Source organism: Rattus rattus, chromosome 2 (assembly GCF_011064425.1).
Source record: "Rattus rattus isolate New Zealand chromosome 2, Rrattus_CSIRO_v1, whole genome shotgun sequence".
Classification (NCBI taxonomy): domain Eukaryota; kingdom Metazoa; phylum Chordata; class Mammalia; order Rodentia; family Muridae; genus Rattus; species Rattus rattus.
The window spans coordinates 199,694,517-199,710,512 of NC_046155.1; the positions used below are offsets into that span (position 1 = coordinate 199,694,517).

General features: G+C 38.3%; 1 protein-coding gene across 2 annotated transcripts in view; it reads left to right on the top strand.

Annotated features, from left to right (window-relative positions):
- Positions 1 to 1,610: 1,610 nt before the first annotated feature.
- The window catches only part of LOC116892897 (zinc finger protein 58-like), a 42,326-nt gene continuing 27,940 nt past the window's right edge, over positions 1,611 to 15,996 (top strand). Inside the window, exons 1-4 of one of the 2 annotated variants that reach the window (XM_032894809.1) lie at positions 1,612 to 1,741; positions 7,443 to 7,569; positions 8,022 to 8,117; positions 10,050 to 12,378. In XM_032894809.1, the coding sequence (XP_032750700.1) occupies positions 1,736 to 1,741; positions 7,443 to 7,569; positions 8,022 to 8,117; positions 10,050 to 11,443 (1,623 nt within the window). In that variant the 5' untranslated portion in view covers positions 1,612 to 1,735 and the 3' untranslated portion in view covers positions 11,444 to 12,378. Of the gene's footprint in view, positions 1,742 to 7,442; positions 7,570 to 8,021; positions 8,118 to 10,049; positions 12,379 to 15,996 lie in introns of those variants that run through there. The other variant, XM_032894810.1, reaches the window with a different exon arrangement.

Consider the following 15,996-nt stretch of genomic DNA (forward strand, 5'->3'; position numbering starts at 1 on the left):
AGTTACTACAAAACAAAAACAACATATACATAGTTCCTGACTGCACCCTATTACAAAAGTCCTGTAGGAGTACACTAATTATCCCTCTTTTTAAGAACACATGCTTAATCATTACAAGGAGAGAAAGTAGGAAAAAAGAACTTGAGTTCTTCATGGTGATAAACAAACCATGGAGATTGGTAGCACATGCCTTTAATCCTAGCACTTGAGAAGCAGAATCAGGGCATCTCTGAGTTCAATGCCAGCCTGGTCTATAGAGCAAGTTCCAGGACAACCATGGTTCTGTAGAGAAACCCCCTGTCTTGGAAAAGCAAAAATAAAAATAAAAGGAAGGAAGGAAAGAAGGAAGACACAGTATAAGACCCTATGTTTCCATTCAAAAGTAACTAACTTATGAAATACTATCCACCATGTGAAGTTTTTGCTCTCAGGCATAACTAGTACAGGAATAAACATTCCTGAGACAAGAGGTCTCATTTCCCTATGATACCTCTTCCCTAACATCCCTTTATTATATTCCTGTTACCCAACTTTCAAAATTCTGCCATGAAGGAGCTATTTCAGGGTCAGAGAAGATAGAAGAAAATTAACCAGATACCTCATGCCTAATGCAGTGAGAAATTCTACAGTGGATGATGGGCCAAGAGTCTGTACAATGCTGTGATACTAAAAAACAGTGACTTAGTGACTTCCTCACCATTTTCTTCTTTCACGTAGAAGCAGAGGAGATACAGGCTCAGACACCTCCTGGTGGATACTTCTCTGAGTTTGTGGTAAATCAGGGAGAAGTGGGTGATGTTCTGGTACAGTTCTCATAAAATTAAATTTCTTATACAGATTAATGAATGAAAATATATGTACGGGACCATTGGACAGATGAAGGATCCACCGATGGATTCTGGAAGTCTTGACACGTACGTGTGAGGGTAAGTACTTCGTTCAGTGATTTTTTTTTTTTTTTTAACGTCTACATCTCTGACCTACCTCCTTCACTGTATGGATTCCAATGTTCACAGGAAAACTTTTTTTTCACCTGTGTAGTTTAGTAATATATGTATGGCTCACAAGGCTTGTCAGGACAGACAGGAAAAATGGAGCATTTATTACAAGAGTTGGGCATTGAATTAAGGCTTCCTTCATTCTAGGCATGTACTTTACCCCAAGCTAGCTCCCTATGCTATTTTTGTACTTTGTATTTTGAGACAGGCCTCTGTAAATTGCCTAGGCCACCTTGGATTTGTAATCCTTCCGTTTTAAACTGGATGAAAGGCTGAGACACCAAAGTTGATGTCAAAAAGTATCTCTAGGTAATAGCGCCTTTAGTCTCTTCCTTCGTTTTAAAGTGCAGTTAAGTGATTGCCAACTTTCTGTGCGGATTCCAATTTTATAATTAGTACACGAGTTTTTAAACATCAGTTTGATCAGTTTATTATAACTAATAAACTCTCCTATTAAAGCCTCAACTGATGTTCAAGCAAATCCTGATTTCAACCGCGACTTTTAAAGCAGCCTTACTGTGAGCGCTGGTCTCAGTGCTGACACCTCTGGTTTCTGTACACCCTCCTCCGTTGTCAGTAGGGAGAACACAGAACTCTGGGAAATGTAGTCGTGCCCTCTGTGACGTCACAAACAGCCGCTCTGCGAACCGCACTTCCGCATCCCGTCTGCAGACGTTTGTCTTCCCCTAAGTTAGCGGTGCTGAGTCCTGCTCCTCGCTCTTGGTTGGATCTCTGACATGGAGGTTGGTCCAGGGAGCAGTGCAGCCTGAGGGAATGTGCAGGGTGGGTGGTCCGACTTGGAGGGAACGGAGCTGAGGTGGACCAAAGGAAAGGAGAAGCCGAGTTGGAGATGCTGTGCTGCTGACCTAAGCTGGGCCACTGAGCCTGGATGCAGTGGGGAGACCAGTATGGGGGTGGCGCTGTGAGTGAAAGCTTTGTTCAGACGCTGCCATATACGCTTCTGGGGTGGGAAAGCTGGCCCTGTAGTCCAGAAATGTGGACTGGTGGAAGGTTCAGTATTGTCCCCTGCAGGGTGGGCTGACTCACAGCTTGCGTCAGAGATGTTAATAGGAGCCCACATTCCAGCTTGCCTGGGGAAGCCAGTTGGTACTAGCTGACCCACTCTCACTTGACTGTGGTCAGATTTCTCAGGACTTCTAGATCAAGTGGAGATCTGGCACCTCCTGTACTTTATGGCCGGCCTAATACTCTTAGTTTGAGTTGATAGATGTTGCTAGTTTCCAGGGACAGAGTTCTGCTATGGAGGTTGGTGTATGGGATGTTAGTCCCGTTTTCTTTGGAATAAGTTATAGATTTTTTTTTTTTTTTGGTCTGTTGTTTTGAATGGGGATATTTCATGACCACCTCCGTGATCTGAATTCTCAGACTTAACACTCAAATGTAGAGACAGTATAATGTTCTAAAGGAGAAGGTTTGGGCTTTGCATCATTCACGCAATTATTGATCCTACACTGAAGAGGAAAACATACTAGAAAATACCTTATCCATTTATGTCAGAGATCGTATGATGTTAGAAGCTTGGACTCTTTTTCTGAAACAAGTGAAGGGTTAATGGGACCAGAGAGATGGCCTGGAGATTATTAGTGACTTCAGGAAAAGGATTTGAATGTCCCTAGGGGGGAGAAGTGACCCTGCATACCTAACAGTCTTTACATTGCTCTATAATCGTGAGTTTTGCTTCTATCTCTGGGCACACTGCAGCATCTAACCTCCCTTAACAACTCCTCTGTCACTGCCCTTGAATGTGGCATCCTGGTTCTCTGATGCTCCCTGCACAGTCTTCTGAAAACATTTGCCAGTTTATTTACTTATAAACATATTTATACAGTGTCAGAGAGATTGAAAGGTGAATTTGAAGAGCTTTTGCTCGGTTAGGGTCCCTTGATTTGTACATAATAGACTCCTCAGCCTGTCTTCTGTCTAGTTTCCTAGTTCACAACACTTTAAGTCAAGTTAAGAGTTTGTGTAGCATTAAAGTCTATTATAAGGAACATGGGCTTTAAGCCATCTTCAGTTTGAATATTTCCGTGGACTATGTAACTTATGCAAAATACAGACACTTCCTAGTTAATGTCACTGGCCTACAGGACAAGAAAAGCATTATGTTTTACATTTTTTAAAGTAGTAAGAGTACACTACTCTGTGCACCAAAAATGGTTTCCTAAGAAGTAGGTGTGAAGCAGAGGCATGCTCTCCTGTAACTTACAGACCCTTTCAGCATGTATACTTTAAACACACCTGTGACTGAATAAAAAAGGAAACCAAGCCAAAACTGAAGCCTATTCTTGGTGCATCCTTGTTATCTCTTCATTGTAAAGTGAAGACAAGGAATTAGAACTTGAAGGTTGTCTTCCATATTGTAGATTATTTATGCTAAGTAAGATTCTGTGTAAAAATATTAAAGATTTAAAAAAAAAAAAAACAGGTCATGGATATACTAACTACTTCTGATGGCTCCCATCACTTGGGAGTACCTTCCAGCCTGATAGAAATCTGTCTGACACTGGCTGACATTTAAAATGTATACCTGAGAATGTCTATTGATTGTATTTGATGTGTACCTTAAAAATCTCCCACAAACATGCTTCTGTTAAACGAATTACATTTTGGTGATTGGATAATCATTTGCATTCACCATGTGAGGGAGGAGCTTACTTTTCATCTTCTTTGAATATTCCTCCCTATATGCAGGGAATGTTCATTTTCTTTATTTTTTCATTTATATTTGTTTCTGTCAGACCTCTTGATGTTTCTTCTGGTTTTCCTTAAATTTTTCCCATTTGGGTTCCTTAAACATTCAATCTGGGTCTTCTTGAGTCATTCACCATTTCCTTCCTTTAATCATTGACTGATGCAGCCTCAGTGATTTCTGTTCCCTTCTTAGGCCTTACTCTACAGGCTCAGTTGTGTGTGGCTTCTTCCTTTCTTTCTCTGCCTTAACAGAATTCCAGCTCCATAAGCACATCCTTCAGTGCCCTTTGCAGGTGGTACTGACCCATCCAGCCAGGAAACCAAACTGCTAAATTGAGATTTCTTCCTCCTCCTTGGTGAGGAGTCTGATGTTTCATGGTATCCAGTCCTCATCCCTTTCTTTACAGACTCTTTATTTTTGTAAGTGACCATCCCAGGGAAGGAACTAATGTTCGTTCTTTCTTCCTTTCTTTCTTCCTTCCTTTCTTTCTTTCTTTTTTCAACTAGTAACCTTGGGTTAAACATGTCATTCTTGGAAAATGCTGAAGGGAAGTTGTGCTGAGTGATGACATTCAGTTACTGGTGGTCACTCTGATATATGTCAGAGGCTGTGGAGGGGAAGAGATGCAATAGAAAAAGAAATTTGAGTCTTGAGAGAGATATAAATAGGAGGTAAAAATATATTCAAGAAATAAAAATGAGCAGTATTATTGTCTCCATTTCTGTTGTACATATTTCTGTCAATGAACCCTTCCACAGTTGTTTTCTTTTTTTTCCCCCCATCTTTATTAACTTGAGTATTTCTTATTTACATTTCGATTATTATTCCCCTTCCCAGTTTCCGGGCCAAAATCCCCCTAACCCTGCCCCCTCCCGTTCTATATGGGCTTCCCCTCCCCATTCTCCCCCCATTACCACCCTCCCCACAACAATCACGTTCATTGGGGGTTCAGTCTTGGCAGGACCAAGGGCTTCCCTTCCACTGGTGCTCTTACTAGGCTATTCATTGCTACCTATGAGGTTGGAGCCCAGGGTCAGTCCATGTATAGTCTTTGGGTAGTGGCTTAGTCCTGGAAGCTCTAGCACAGTTGTTTTCAAATGCAGTGGTGTATTGTTAGTTGAATCGTTATGACTCTTTCAAAGATCTAATTTAATTGTTCTCTTTTAGTTACATAAAATTTTTGTACATAAGATTTATGTACATAAAAATCATATGGATAAGAGTTTAGAGTCCCAACTGTTTATCTGATGGACTGTATTTAATATTTCATTAGGAACATGCAGTAACAATGTACTGAATATTTTAAACGTAAGTCATACTTAGACATCTGTCATATAGAATGAAGCATCTGACATTGATATTAGAAGTAATAGTACGGGCTGGAGAGATGGCTCAGTGATTAAGAGCCCCGATTGCTCTTCTAGAGGTCCTGAGTTCAATTCCCAGCAACCATATGGTGGCTCACAACCATCTGTAAGGAGATCTGATGCCCTCTTCTGGTGTATCTGAAGACAGCTACAATGTACTTATATATAATAAATGAATAAAATTAAAAAAAAAAAAAACAAAATGTGGGGTTGGGGATTTAGCTCAGTGGTAGAGCGCTTGCCTAGCAAGCGCAAGGCCCTGGGTTCGGTCCCAAGCTCTGAAAAAAAAAAAAAAAAGAAATGCAAATAAAGGAAATATCCAATTAAAAAAAAGAAAATATATGAAAAAATAAGTTTCATTATGACATTTTCGGGGTTGGTAATGAAGTTCAACAGTTCTAGCATGCATAAGGCCCTGGGTTCAATCCCCAGTACTGACAAAAAAAAAAAAAAAAAAAAAAGAAGTAATAGTACAAGTAAATTTACATTCTATGTTTCTCATGAAAATATGACACATGTGGTCTGCCCTATCTTTTTCAGGGTTCCAGTTCCATACTCTGAGTCATAGTATTGCAAAATCTGTTAACTAAAACCAAAAATGGTTGCTGCATGACACACTTAATGATGTGGGTCAGTGTCAATTGGAAGAGAAGCCTGAGGACACACTGATGAATGTATGCTCTGGTGAAGTTAGACAGGAGGAAGAAGCTAATGGAGCAGTGACCTAGTTACTGTAGGTGACCCTAATGCAGTATATATCCCAAGTACTTGGAAAACACGATTTTGGACGTTGTAAACAGAGGTGAGAGGTGGGAATGTGTTTGACTAGATGAGCATATGAAACTGGTATGAAGACTATGTGAAGTACAACTGTAACAGTAATTACAAAGTAATATATTAAATGTACATTTCTCATAGTTTTGATATCTAATCATAGAAAAGCAAATTGTTATCGTTGCTGTCATAGATCATTTTGAGAATTCTATGTGGTAAGACTATATGGGTGTTCCCCTCCCCATCCTCTCCCCATTACCACCCTCCCCCCAACATGTGATAACTAAAGTTAGAGAATGTTGAAATAAGAGAATATAGCAAGTCACATCACAGATTATAATTCTTGACATCCGATTACCAAGGAACAAGTATCATGAGCTCAGAGTCTGCTGCAGGATCGTAGCAAAAGCACAGATAGCTTCCTGGAAAAGGAAAACATACAGAAAAAGGGAAAGGGAGGTGTATTATAGAATCATTTAATCCCAATCTGGGGTTTTTACTTTACCTTTGACTATTTAGTTCCAGAATAAAAGATGCACACAACCTTAATCAGCTCAAGATCTGGGCAGATATTCACCCTTTATGCTATTTTGTCTATCTTCTAACCAATAATCCCATTATAAAATTTGCCATGTTTTGTCTAGGCTGCTCATAACTACAATTATGCAAACCGCCTGGCTGTTATTTTAAAATTCTTACTCCAGGATGCCTTCTCCTCTAGTCACCGTCTTCTCTCTCCCCTCATGGTTCTCCTCGAACCCTGAGCCCAGGAACCCTAAACTGTACCTGTCTCTTGACATCGTTTGTCACTAATCAGAAATAACTTGGGGGCAAGGTCACATAGTGCCATGTGGGTCTATGTTTGTACTTTCTCATCTCTGGAGCAACTGGGTCTTCGGAACCTGCACTTAGAATTACAATATGTAACAGTAGACCAAGCCTCAACAGTGGTGAAAAAGGTTAGAGTGTTGTCTAGTGTATTTGAAATCTTCAAATGTTATTACTACACTTACTGATTTGTGATTTGTTAAAATGCCTGTTATTCCATTCAGTCTTTGAGTTCTTCCTTTACTGTTCTACGTCTTGGCTGCTCCGTGTCATGTTTCTTGGTGCACTGTCATTAGCACCACTATCGAATGCTGGACAAATTCAGAAATCTAGACCTTTGCCAGAGCTAGTAGGTCAGAATCTGTTTGCATTGCATTTTACATTCATGATTATTCAGTTAAATGTTGATAAGTACCTTCTCTCTCATGACTTTCTCCTGTGAAAAATGTGTGTAATATGGTGTATAAAATAAGCATAAGACAAATGCATATGTTCTTGTGAGTGCATTCATTGCCTTTTAATCTCTCTTAAACATCAAGAAGAGATAGTAGGATCTCTTCATTCTCTTTCCATGAAGATAGGTCAAGGGTGAGCTCATGGACCCCATTAAAAGTATATTAGGAATGTTACTCACCTGTGGCAGAAGTATTCTAGCTATCTTCTTATCCTGTGCAAAACTTGGAATTGTGTTCATAGCTGTTTATGTTGTTGTTATTATGGTTTTAAATTGATATGTATAATAATCATTTCTTTTTCTTCCAGGAAATGCTGTCATTCAGGGATGTGGCCATTGATTTCTCTGCAGAGGAGTGGGAATGTCTGGACCTTGCTCAGTGGAATCTGTACAGGGATGTCATGTTGGAGAATTACAGCAACCTTGTGTTCCTGGGTGAGACTCACTTCCATACATGTTTTACCACCAACATGTAGAACATCCCATGGGGGTTTGTGCCATGTAGCAGTAACTTTTGTATACCTGCTTTTGCTGATATTCTAAGAAATATTTTACTGTATCCTTGTGTTTTTAATATGGCTTTTTGGGTTGATTTTTGAAATACACATCCTTCATTCTGGTTGTAACTCCATAAACCCAGTAGCACGAGGCCTGGGGCACACATTAATAAATATAATGTTTCATCCTTCAGCTTTCATGTTTCTGTTTAAATGCAGCTAAGGATCTTCACATTATAGATTCCACCTACATATTCTATATGTGCTTCTTAGGAAACATTTAATGAACTAATTTTCTACAGTTCTCACCTTTTCTTAGAAGATTAATAATGGAGTAAGATGTCAATTCCCAGGAGAACAGACATTGTTGTTCCCTTTTCCCACAAACAGGTCTTGCATCCTGTAAGCCATACCTGGTCACATTTCTGGAGCAAAGACAAGAGCCTTCAGTTGTGAAGAGACCACCAGCAGCTACCATGCACCCAGGTATGTAGGAATTAGGGGGTCAGAGGACAGAGTGGGATATTAGAGATATGATAGAAAGCCAGGCTTTCTCCTGATCACGGAGATAACATGCTCTGGTGGAAGTCATATATAAGGATCTCCTTTTATGTCCTTTGCTGTCATAGAAGGACATCGGCCAGATCTCTACGGTGCTCTAAGTCTCTAAGCTTAGTTTGTCCCCTCCAGTGAGCCCTGCTTGTGTTTACCTTGAGTCGAGAGAGTTCTACAGTTTGCTGAGTCTACATTGTAACTGACTTTTTACTGTTTTGTACACAGAAATTCCCACACATTTCTAAAGACCTGTAAGTATAGTAACCTTAAACATGAATCTCTTCCATGTCATGTACATCCTTGTAAACTACACATTTCTTACCAAGCTGTGAATGATTATTCTGTATTCTAATCACTTTTTTCTACAACATACTCAGTAATAATTTATTTCATTCCTTTTGTGGGTATAACATCCTAAACAAAAATTACACATCTACAAGTATATTTTTTAATAGATCACCAGAGAAGGTCTTCGGAATTTTGTGGATTCATGAAGTTCTTTCTTATTTGGCAGTTCTATGTACTGCATTGCTGTTTTGTACTCTAGGTTGCCTGAAATTATTTCCACACATGCAGTCTGAGGGTGTAATGTCCAATACTAAACACTTCAGGACAATGTAAGATTTTTAAAAAAAAAAAACACGTATGAGCTTTAGTTCTGAACATCAGGACTGTATTTTATCCTTAGTGAGCAAATGTGAATCTCATATTTCCATGTCTTATATATTTTGTTATGCAATTCTTTATCTCATGAATAAGTATTCTTACAATTGGGCTAGCTTTATGAAATACTCATTGACAGAAATGTTGCCTTTAGAAAATCTCTTGTCTGGGTTGGGGATTTGGCTCAGTGGTAGAGTGGCAAGCACAAGGCCCTGGGTTCAGTCCCCAGCTCCAAAAAAAAAAAAGAAAAACTCTTGTCTTTTATACATGAACTTGAAAGTTCTTCATAATTTTGTATTTTTCAGGAGTCTATTTTCTTGTTATGCAAATGTAACATAAAATACTGTCTCCAACTCTTGAAATTTATTATTTCACATTGTTAGAAATGGTAAGCTTGTTATGAAGCAAATCTTTTCAAACCTCGAAAACTAAAGTCTATTCTTAATATAAAAAGTGTGTATTTCTACATCCATTTAATTTAAGGCAAATAAAATTAACATCCAGATATCCAGGTTTGGCTACTATAGTTGAATAAGGATGTCTCCTCATACATCCTTGTATTTGACTACTTGGTTCCCAGTTGGTGATTCAGCCTTGCTGCAGGCAGTACATAACTGGGATCAGGCTTTCAGAGTTCAAATCCTCCCTGCACTTTTAGTTTGTTCTCTGCTTTCTGGTTTGCATTCACAAAATGAGCTACAGCTTCCACTCTAGCCATGATTCCTGCTGTTTGCTTTCATACCATCCTCCATGATGGACTCACAGTGCTCAGAAACCATAAGCCTAACTTAATTCCTTCTTCGCCTTGGTTATGGTATGTTACCACAGCAACAGAAAAGTACCCTATTAAGATACATTTTCCTTTTTGTATATGCCCAATCAAACAGTTTGTCTAGTGGGCTTATTTCTGTTAGCATAAGAGATTCCCTTATCATTGATAGTATTACTGACTCATTCACCATTTGACTTTGGATATGGCTTCAATGTTTCTATATTCTACTTTCTTTATCTTCCAATAGAAGTTCGTTATTTCTATGTACAGTATTTTCTGAATTTCACTACAGTTAATATAGGTATGGAAATATATTGTAGTTTCCCATTTGTCTATAAAAATATGAGTAACTCCATATTAAAGATAAGCATTATAAACATAAAGAATGTTGCTTAGATTTCCTTCATATCTCAACCTTTACTCACCAGGGGGAAAGCCCTATAAATGTCAAGAGTTTGACAAGGCCTTTGATTGGAACTCACTCCTTATTCAACACCGGAGAATTCACCCTGTGGAGAAACCCTACAAATGTGAAGAATGTGGTAAGGTCTTTAGTGCTCACTCAGCACTTTCTATACACCAGAGAATCCATACAGGAGAGAAGCCCTACAAGTGTGAAGAATGTGGCAAGGCCTTTAGTACTCGCTCAGCACTTTATATACACAAGAAAATTCATTCTGGAGAAAAACCCTACAAGTGCGAGGAATGTGCAAAAGCCTTTTATTTCCCTTCATTACTCAAGCAACATCAAAGAACTCATTCCGCAGAGAATCTCTGCAAGTGTGAAGAATGTGGCAAAGCCTTTTATTTACCTTCATTTCTTAAGCAACATCAAAGAATTCATTCTGCAGAAAATCCTTACAGGTGTGAAGAATGCGGGAAAGCCTTTTCCTATCCCTCAACCCTAAAGCAACATCAAAGAATTCATTCTGGAGAAAAACCATACCGCTGTGAAGAATGTGGCAAAGCATTCCGTAGGTCAACATACTTTCACCAACACCAAAGAATTCATACTGGAGAGAAACCCTACCAGTGTGAAGAGTGTGGGAAAACATTCTACTATCGCTCAAACCTGAAGGGACATCAGATTATTCATTCTGGAGTGAAACCGTACAAGTGTGATGTGTGTGGCAGCATGTTTAGAACCAGCTCAGACCTTTCTAAGCACCAGAGAATTCATGCTGAAGTGAAGCTGTACAGCTGTGAAGAGTGTGGGAAAGCCTTTTCTACTCATTCATACCTCATTCGGCACAAACTAGGCCATTCTAGAGAGAAACCATACAAGTGTGAAGAATGTGGCAAAACATTTTGTTATCCTTCAATCCTTAAAGAACATCAAAGAATTCATTCTGGAGTGAAACCTTACAATTGTGATATATGTGGCAGCATGTTTAGAACTCGCTCAGAACTTTCTAAGCACCAGAGAATTCATGCTGAAGTGAAGCTCTACAGCTGTGAGGAGTGTGGGAAAGCCTTTTCTACTCATTCATACCTTATGAGGCATAGACTTGGTCATTCTGGAGAGAAACCCTACAAGTGTGAAGAATGTGGGAAATCATATAGCTACCCTTCACTCCTTAAGGAACATCAAAGAATTCATTCTCAAAATCCCTACAAGTGTGATGTTTGTGGGAAGGTTTTCTGTACTCGCTCAGGACGTTCCAAACACCAGAGAATTCATACCGGAGAGAAACCCTATAAGTGTGAAGAATGTGGAAAAGGCTTTTCTACTCATTCATACCTTACTCTGCACAAATTACTTCATACTGAAGAGAAACCTTACAAATGGGAAGAATGTGGTGAGGTTTTTTATACTTGCTGAAGACTTACTAAACACCAGTAAATTCACATTAGAGAAAATCCCCACAAAGGTAAAGAATGTGTCAAAACTCTTTACTGTACTTCAGACTTTAAATAACACCATGATAATTCATACTGAAGAGAAACCATACTTTTATTAATCTTTAAGCCTTCATTAGATACAAGGTCCTTCCTACTGTAGAGAAATTACAGATTTGAAAAATATGGCCAAATGTTTTACTGTACTGAAACTTTAAGACCCAGCAAAAGGGCTCATTCTCAAAAGAATCCCTTCAAGTGTGAAGTATGTGACAAGGTATTATGTGCTACCTTGAACTTTCTGTCTACCAGAATATTTATTCTGGAGAGAAACACTGCAAGTGTGAAGAATTTGGAAAATCCTTTTTAACCCATTCATTCCTGATTCTGATCAGTCGTGGCAAAGTTTGGGGAAGGTATTTTTTATTTTAGGTTAATTATGCTCAGACCTGTTGATTGTGGAGGAACCAAACCATCTCTGTTGGGTAAGGATTCTGGATTGTATAAAAGGAGAAAGTGAACTGAAAACAACCATTCCTCTAGCTTCCTCTGCTTCCTGACTGTCAAGGCAATATGAACTGCTGCTTCAGCTCCTGCTGCCCTAAATTTCTCACCATGAGTCACAGTGTCATGATTTGAATGAGAAATGTACCCTGTAGTCTTAAGTATTTTAACATTTGTTTCCCCGAGTTGGTGGTTCTATTTGGGGAGATTTAGAAGTAGGTCACTAAAGGTGAACTTTGTGAATAAAAAGCTCCCTCTATATCCAGTTTGCTCTCTGCTTCCTGCTTACCATTGAGGATGTGAGCTCTCAGTTTCCTGCTTGAGGCACCATGCAATGTGTTGCCATGTCCTCCCTCTGTTGCAGATTTTGATCCCTTCTGTACCATAAAATGAAGTAAAGTCATTCATCTATAAGTTGCCTGCCTGGTCATGGTGGTTAATCACAAGAGAAAAGAAACTAATAACAACATTGCCCTTATACCAGGAACAGTATTAAACGGTTTATACTGACATTGCATGTGTCAGGGTATTTTATCATCACGAGAGGGAAAATAAGGCCGCAAGCCAAAGAGAAGTAAAATTTGTTATTTAGTGGCATACATCATGATCTTTTGTTCCTACTTCATGTATTATCCATCCTCCCTTTTGTCCCTGTCTTAACTTATCCTTTTCCAAAACCACTTCCTTTCTTTACACGCGCGCACGCACGCGCGCGCGCGCACACACACACACACACACATGCATGCACATGTGCACACGCACATGCACACATGCATCACAAAAATAGTAACAGTGAAAGTTTAATTACTATGGTATTCTTTTTCTGCAAACTTTTGAGACCACATGTGCTGTATTTATCTTGGCACAAATGTAATGTTAGTGTTTATAACACTTTTGCAATTTTGTTTGTTTGCTTTTGTTTTTAAAGACATGGGTCTCTCTGTGTAGTCCTGGCTGTCCTAGAACTTGCTCTGTAGATCAGACTGGACTCAAATGAGATCTTCCTGCCTCTGCATCCCAAATGCTGGATGAAAGGCATGTGTCACCACTGCCTGGCCAACATCTTTTTGCATTTTGAATATTAAGTTACTGTACCTTATCCAGTTCAAAATGATTTTTCTATAGGATGAAAGACAAAGATCTGGTCTCATCCAGTTACCAGTGCATCTCTAGTTTTGCCGCCTCTAATTATTGATAAGGCCATCTTTTCCTCTACATGGTTTTCACCATACAGGTTTTTGCCATATTGGTTCAAGTCTGCATTTTACTTCACATTACATTGGTCTATATTGTTTTATGATTTTGGTTTGGTTTTGTTTTATATGAGGACTTTGCAGTTCTTTTCATTATGACTCTATAGTTTGAGGTCAGGTATAAATTGTGTTTTCTGTGGTCCTTTGTGTTCCCAGGTGAGTTGTTTTGTTTTGTTTTGCTTCCCTAGTTCTACGATGAATGTCGTTGAAACTTTGCCCCAGATTGCATTGACTGTAGATGTTTTTTATTGGTATTGCCATTTTCACAGTGTAAGCTCCGCCAATCCACGGAACGTGGTATCTTTTTATCACCTAATATCTTCCTTTGGAAACTGTTTTCAGTATGTAAGAATTTTACTCATAGGAATTCCAGAAGTGCCAGGGTGACATAGTGAGAGCATTTCAAAAACAATTAAAAAGAAATCTTTCTCAACATTGGTTAGTGTTACTTTATATGTATCCTCCTCTTCTTCCTCCTCCTCCTCTTCCTCTTTCTCATTCTTTCATTATGAATGGGCATTTTTTTCTGATTTCTTATTTAGAACGTGTGTTGATATATATATGTGTGTGTGTGTGTGTGTGTGTGTGTGTGTGTGTATGTATGCTAATGATTTTGCCTGTTGATTTTGTAAGCTGCTATTTTGTTAAAAGATTCAGATTCACAAGTTTTTCGTGGTATATTGGAGGTCTTTAGAATCATGTCATCTGAATATAGGGATAGTTTAACTTCCGATTGGAATTTTGTACCTTTGTTCTATTTATATTGTCTCAATTCTATAGTTAACAGTTAGAGCACAATATTCAATAAGAATCAAGATAGGTGACCCTTGTCTCAGATTTTCCAGGAAATATTTCCATTAAATAATGAAATTGTTCTCTGTTTACTAAGGGTTGGCTATCAGTTTGTCATCCACTAACTTTATTTTGGTTCTGTCTATTCCTAATTTCTTCCTCAACGTGTTTTGCAGCTCATCAGGTACCTTTGCTATATCTCTTGAAATGTTCTTGTGATTTGTTTTTATGTCTATTAATTTGCTGCATTATATATTGATTTGGGTATGTTGAGCCAACCTTAGGAGAGTAAATCTAACTAGTTGTGATGTATAAGTGGTAATATATTTCAGAAGTTTTCAGGTTTGGGTTTGTTTGTTTGAAGGGGTATGTATAAACATTCATAACGTAGTAGTGTGTGTGTGTGTGTGTGTGTGTGTGTGTGTGTGTGTGTGTGTGTGTGTACCTAATTTTATAATTTTCTTTATACTGTCTTTTTTAGAATTAGCTTTTGTTTCTGTTTTGTGAAAGAATTTGAATAGTGTCATTAGATCTTGAAAGCCTGGTAGAGGGGGTTGGGGATTTGCCTCAGTGGTAGAGCGCTTGCCTAGGAAGCACAAGGCCCTGGGTTCACTTCCCCAGCTCCGGAAAAAAAAAAAAAAAAAGAAAGCCGAAAGCCTGGTAGAATTTTGCAGTAAATCTATCTGGTCCTGGACTTTACTTCATGTTCAGACTTTGAGTTACTGCTTCAGTGTCTTTTTTATTATAGGACTGGTTAGGTTCTTTATATCTTCTGACTTTATGTTTACTTAGTTGTAAATATTTATAACTATTAATGTCGTCTAACATTTCTAAATTGTCTCTTATTTATTTCTTAGTCTCTCCCCTTCCACCTTTTATCCTTTTTTTCCCCTCTGTTCTTCCCCCTCCTTCACCATCACCCCCTGTCTATCTCTGGTTGTTTTGCTAGGATTCAGTGAATCTTGTCTATCTTGTGAAATAACCCAGTATCTGTTTAGTTCTGTATTTTTTTTTAATCATGTCTCTACTTCATGAATTTTAGTCCTCATTTTTTATTATTTTTAGTATATATTATTTATAATTCATGTCAGTTTCTGCATTTTGGCTTCTTCCTCCAACTTTGAGAGTCATCATTACATTATTTATTTAAGATCTCTCTGGTATTCCAGTGACGAATTTTAGTGTGACCTTTCTTTTTAGGACTGCCTTCCTCTTGAATTTATTCACTGATTATATCACCAATTAGTTGTCCACTTTCTGAAGTTAGTCATTCTATTTCTACTTTTAGTACAATATGTTCTGATAGGATGTACAAAATTTTCTTTTCCTTTGCCAATTTAGATTTTTTTTTCTTATTTATTTTTATTGGATATTTTATTTATTTACATTTTAAATATTATCCCCTTTCCTGGTTGAGGGAAATGCTCAGATGTGGCCTGTAATTTGGTTCATTTTAGAGACAGTTCCTTGTGCTCCTATCAGAATGCCTGTTCTTTGTAATGTTCTATAGATATCTTTTAAGTCTAACAGGTATTTTCAGCATTTATCTTGGAGTTTCTTACACATTACAGATTTGGAGGTCCCGATATCTGACTCAAAACAAATATTGCTACATCTGTCTTTGGGTAACTAAACATATTTTCGTCTATTCTACATTTTTATTGTCTTTTACGTGGCTTTCTTACTTTATGAACATTGTTTACATATTTGCCTAAATCAATTAGTTCTGTCAAAGCCTTTCTACTTTATGATCTTGCCCAACCAAAGAGCTCAGCAAAGCCACCAAAGCTGCATGCGAGTCTTCAGATTCCTGAAGAATCAACCTCTTACATTAAGTTCTCTAAGAACATAGTTCTATTTATGTTCCCAATGAACTGGGGTTCAGACACGGCTTTTGTTACTCTTGGGTCCCTCAGTGATGTCCATCACTCTGTATGATCCTCTTGTACCTCAGATAAAAATAAACAGGTGTTTCACATGGCTCTGG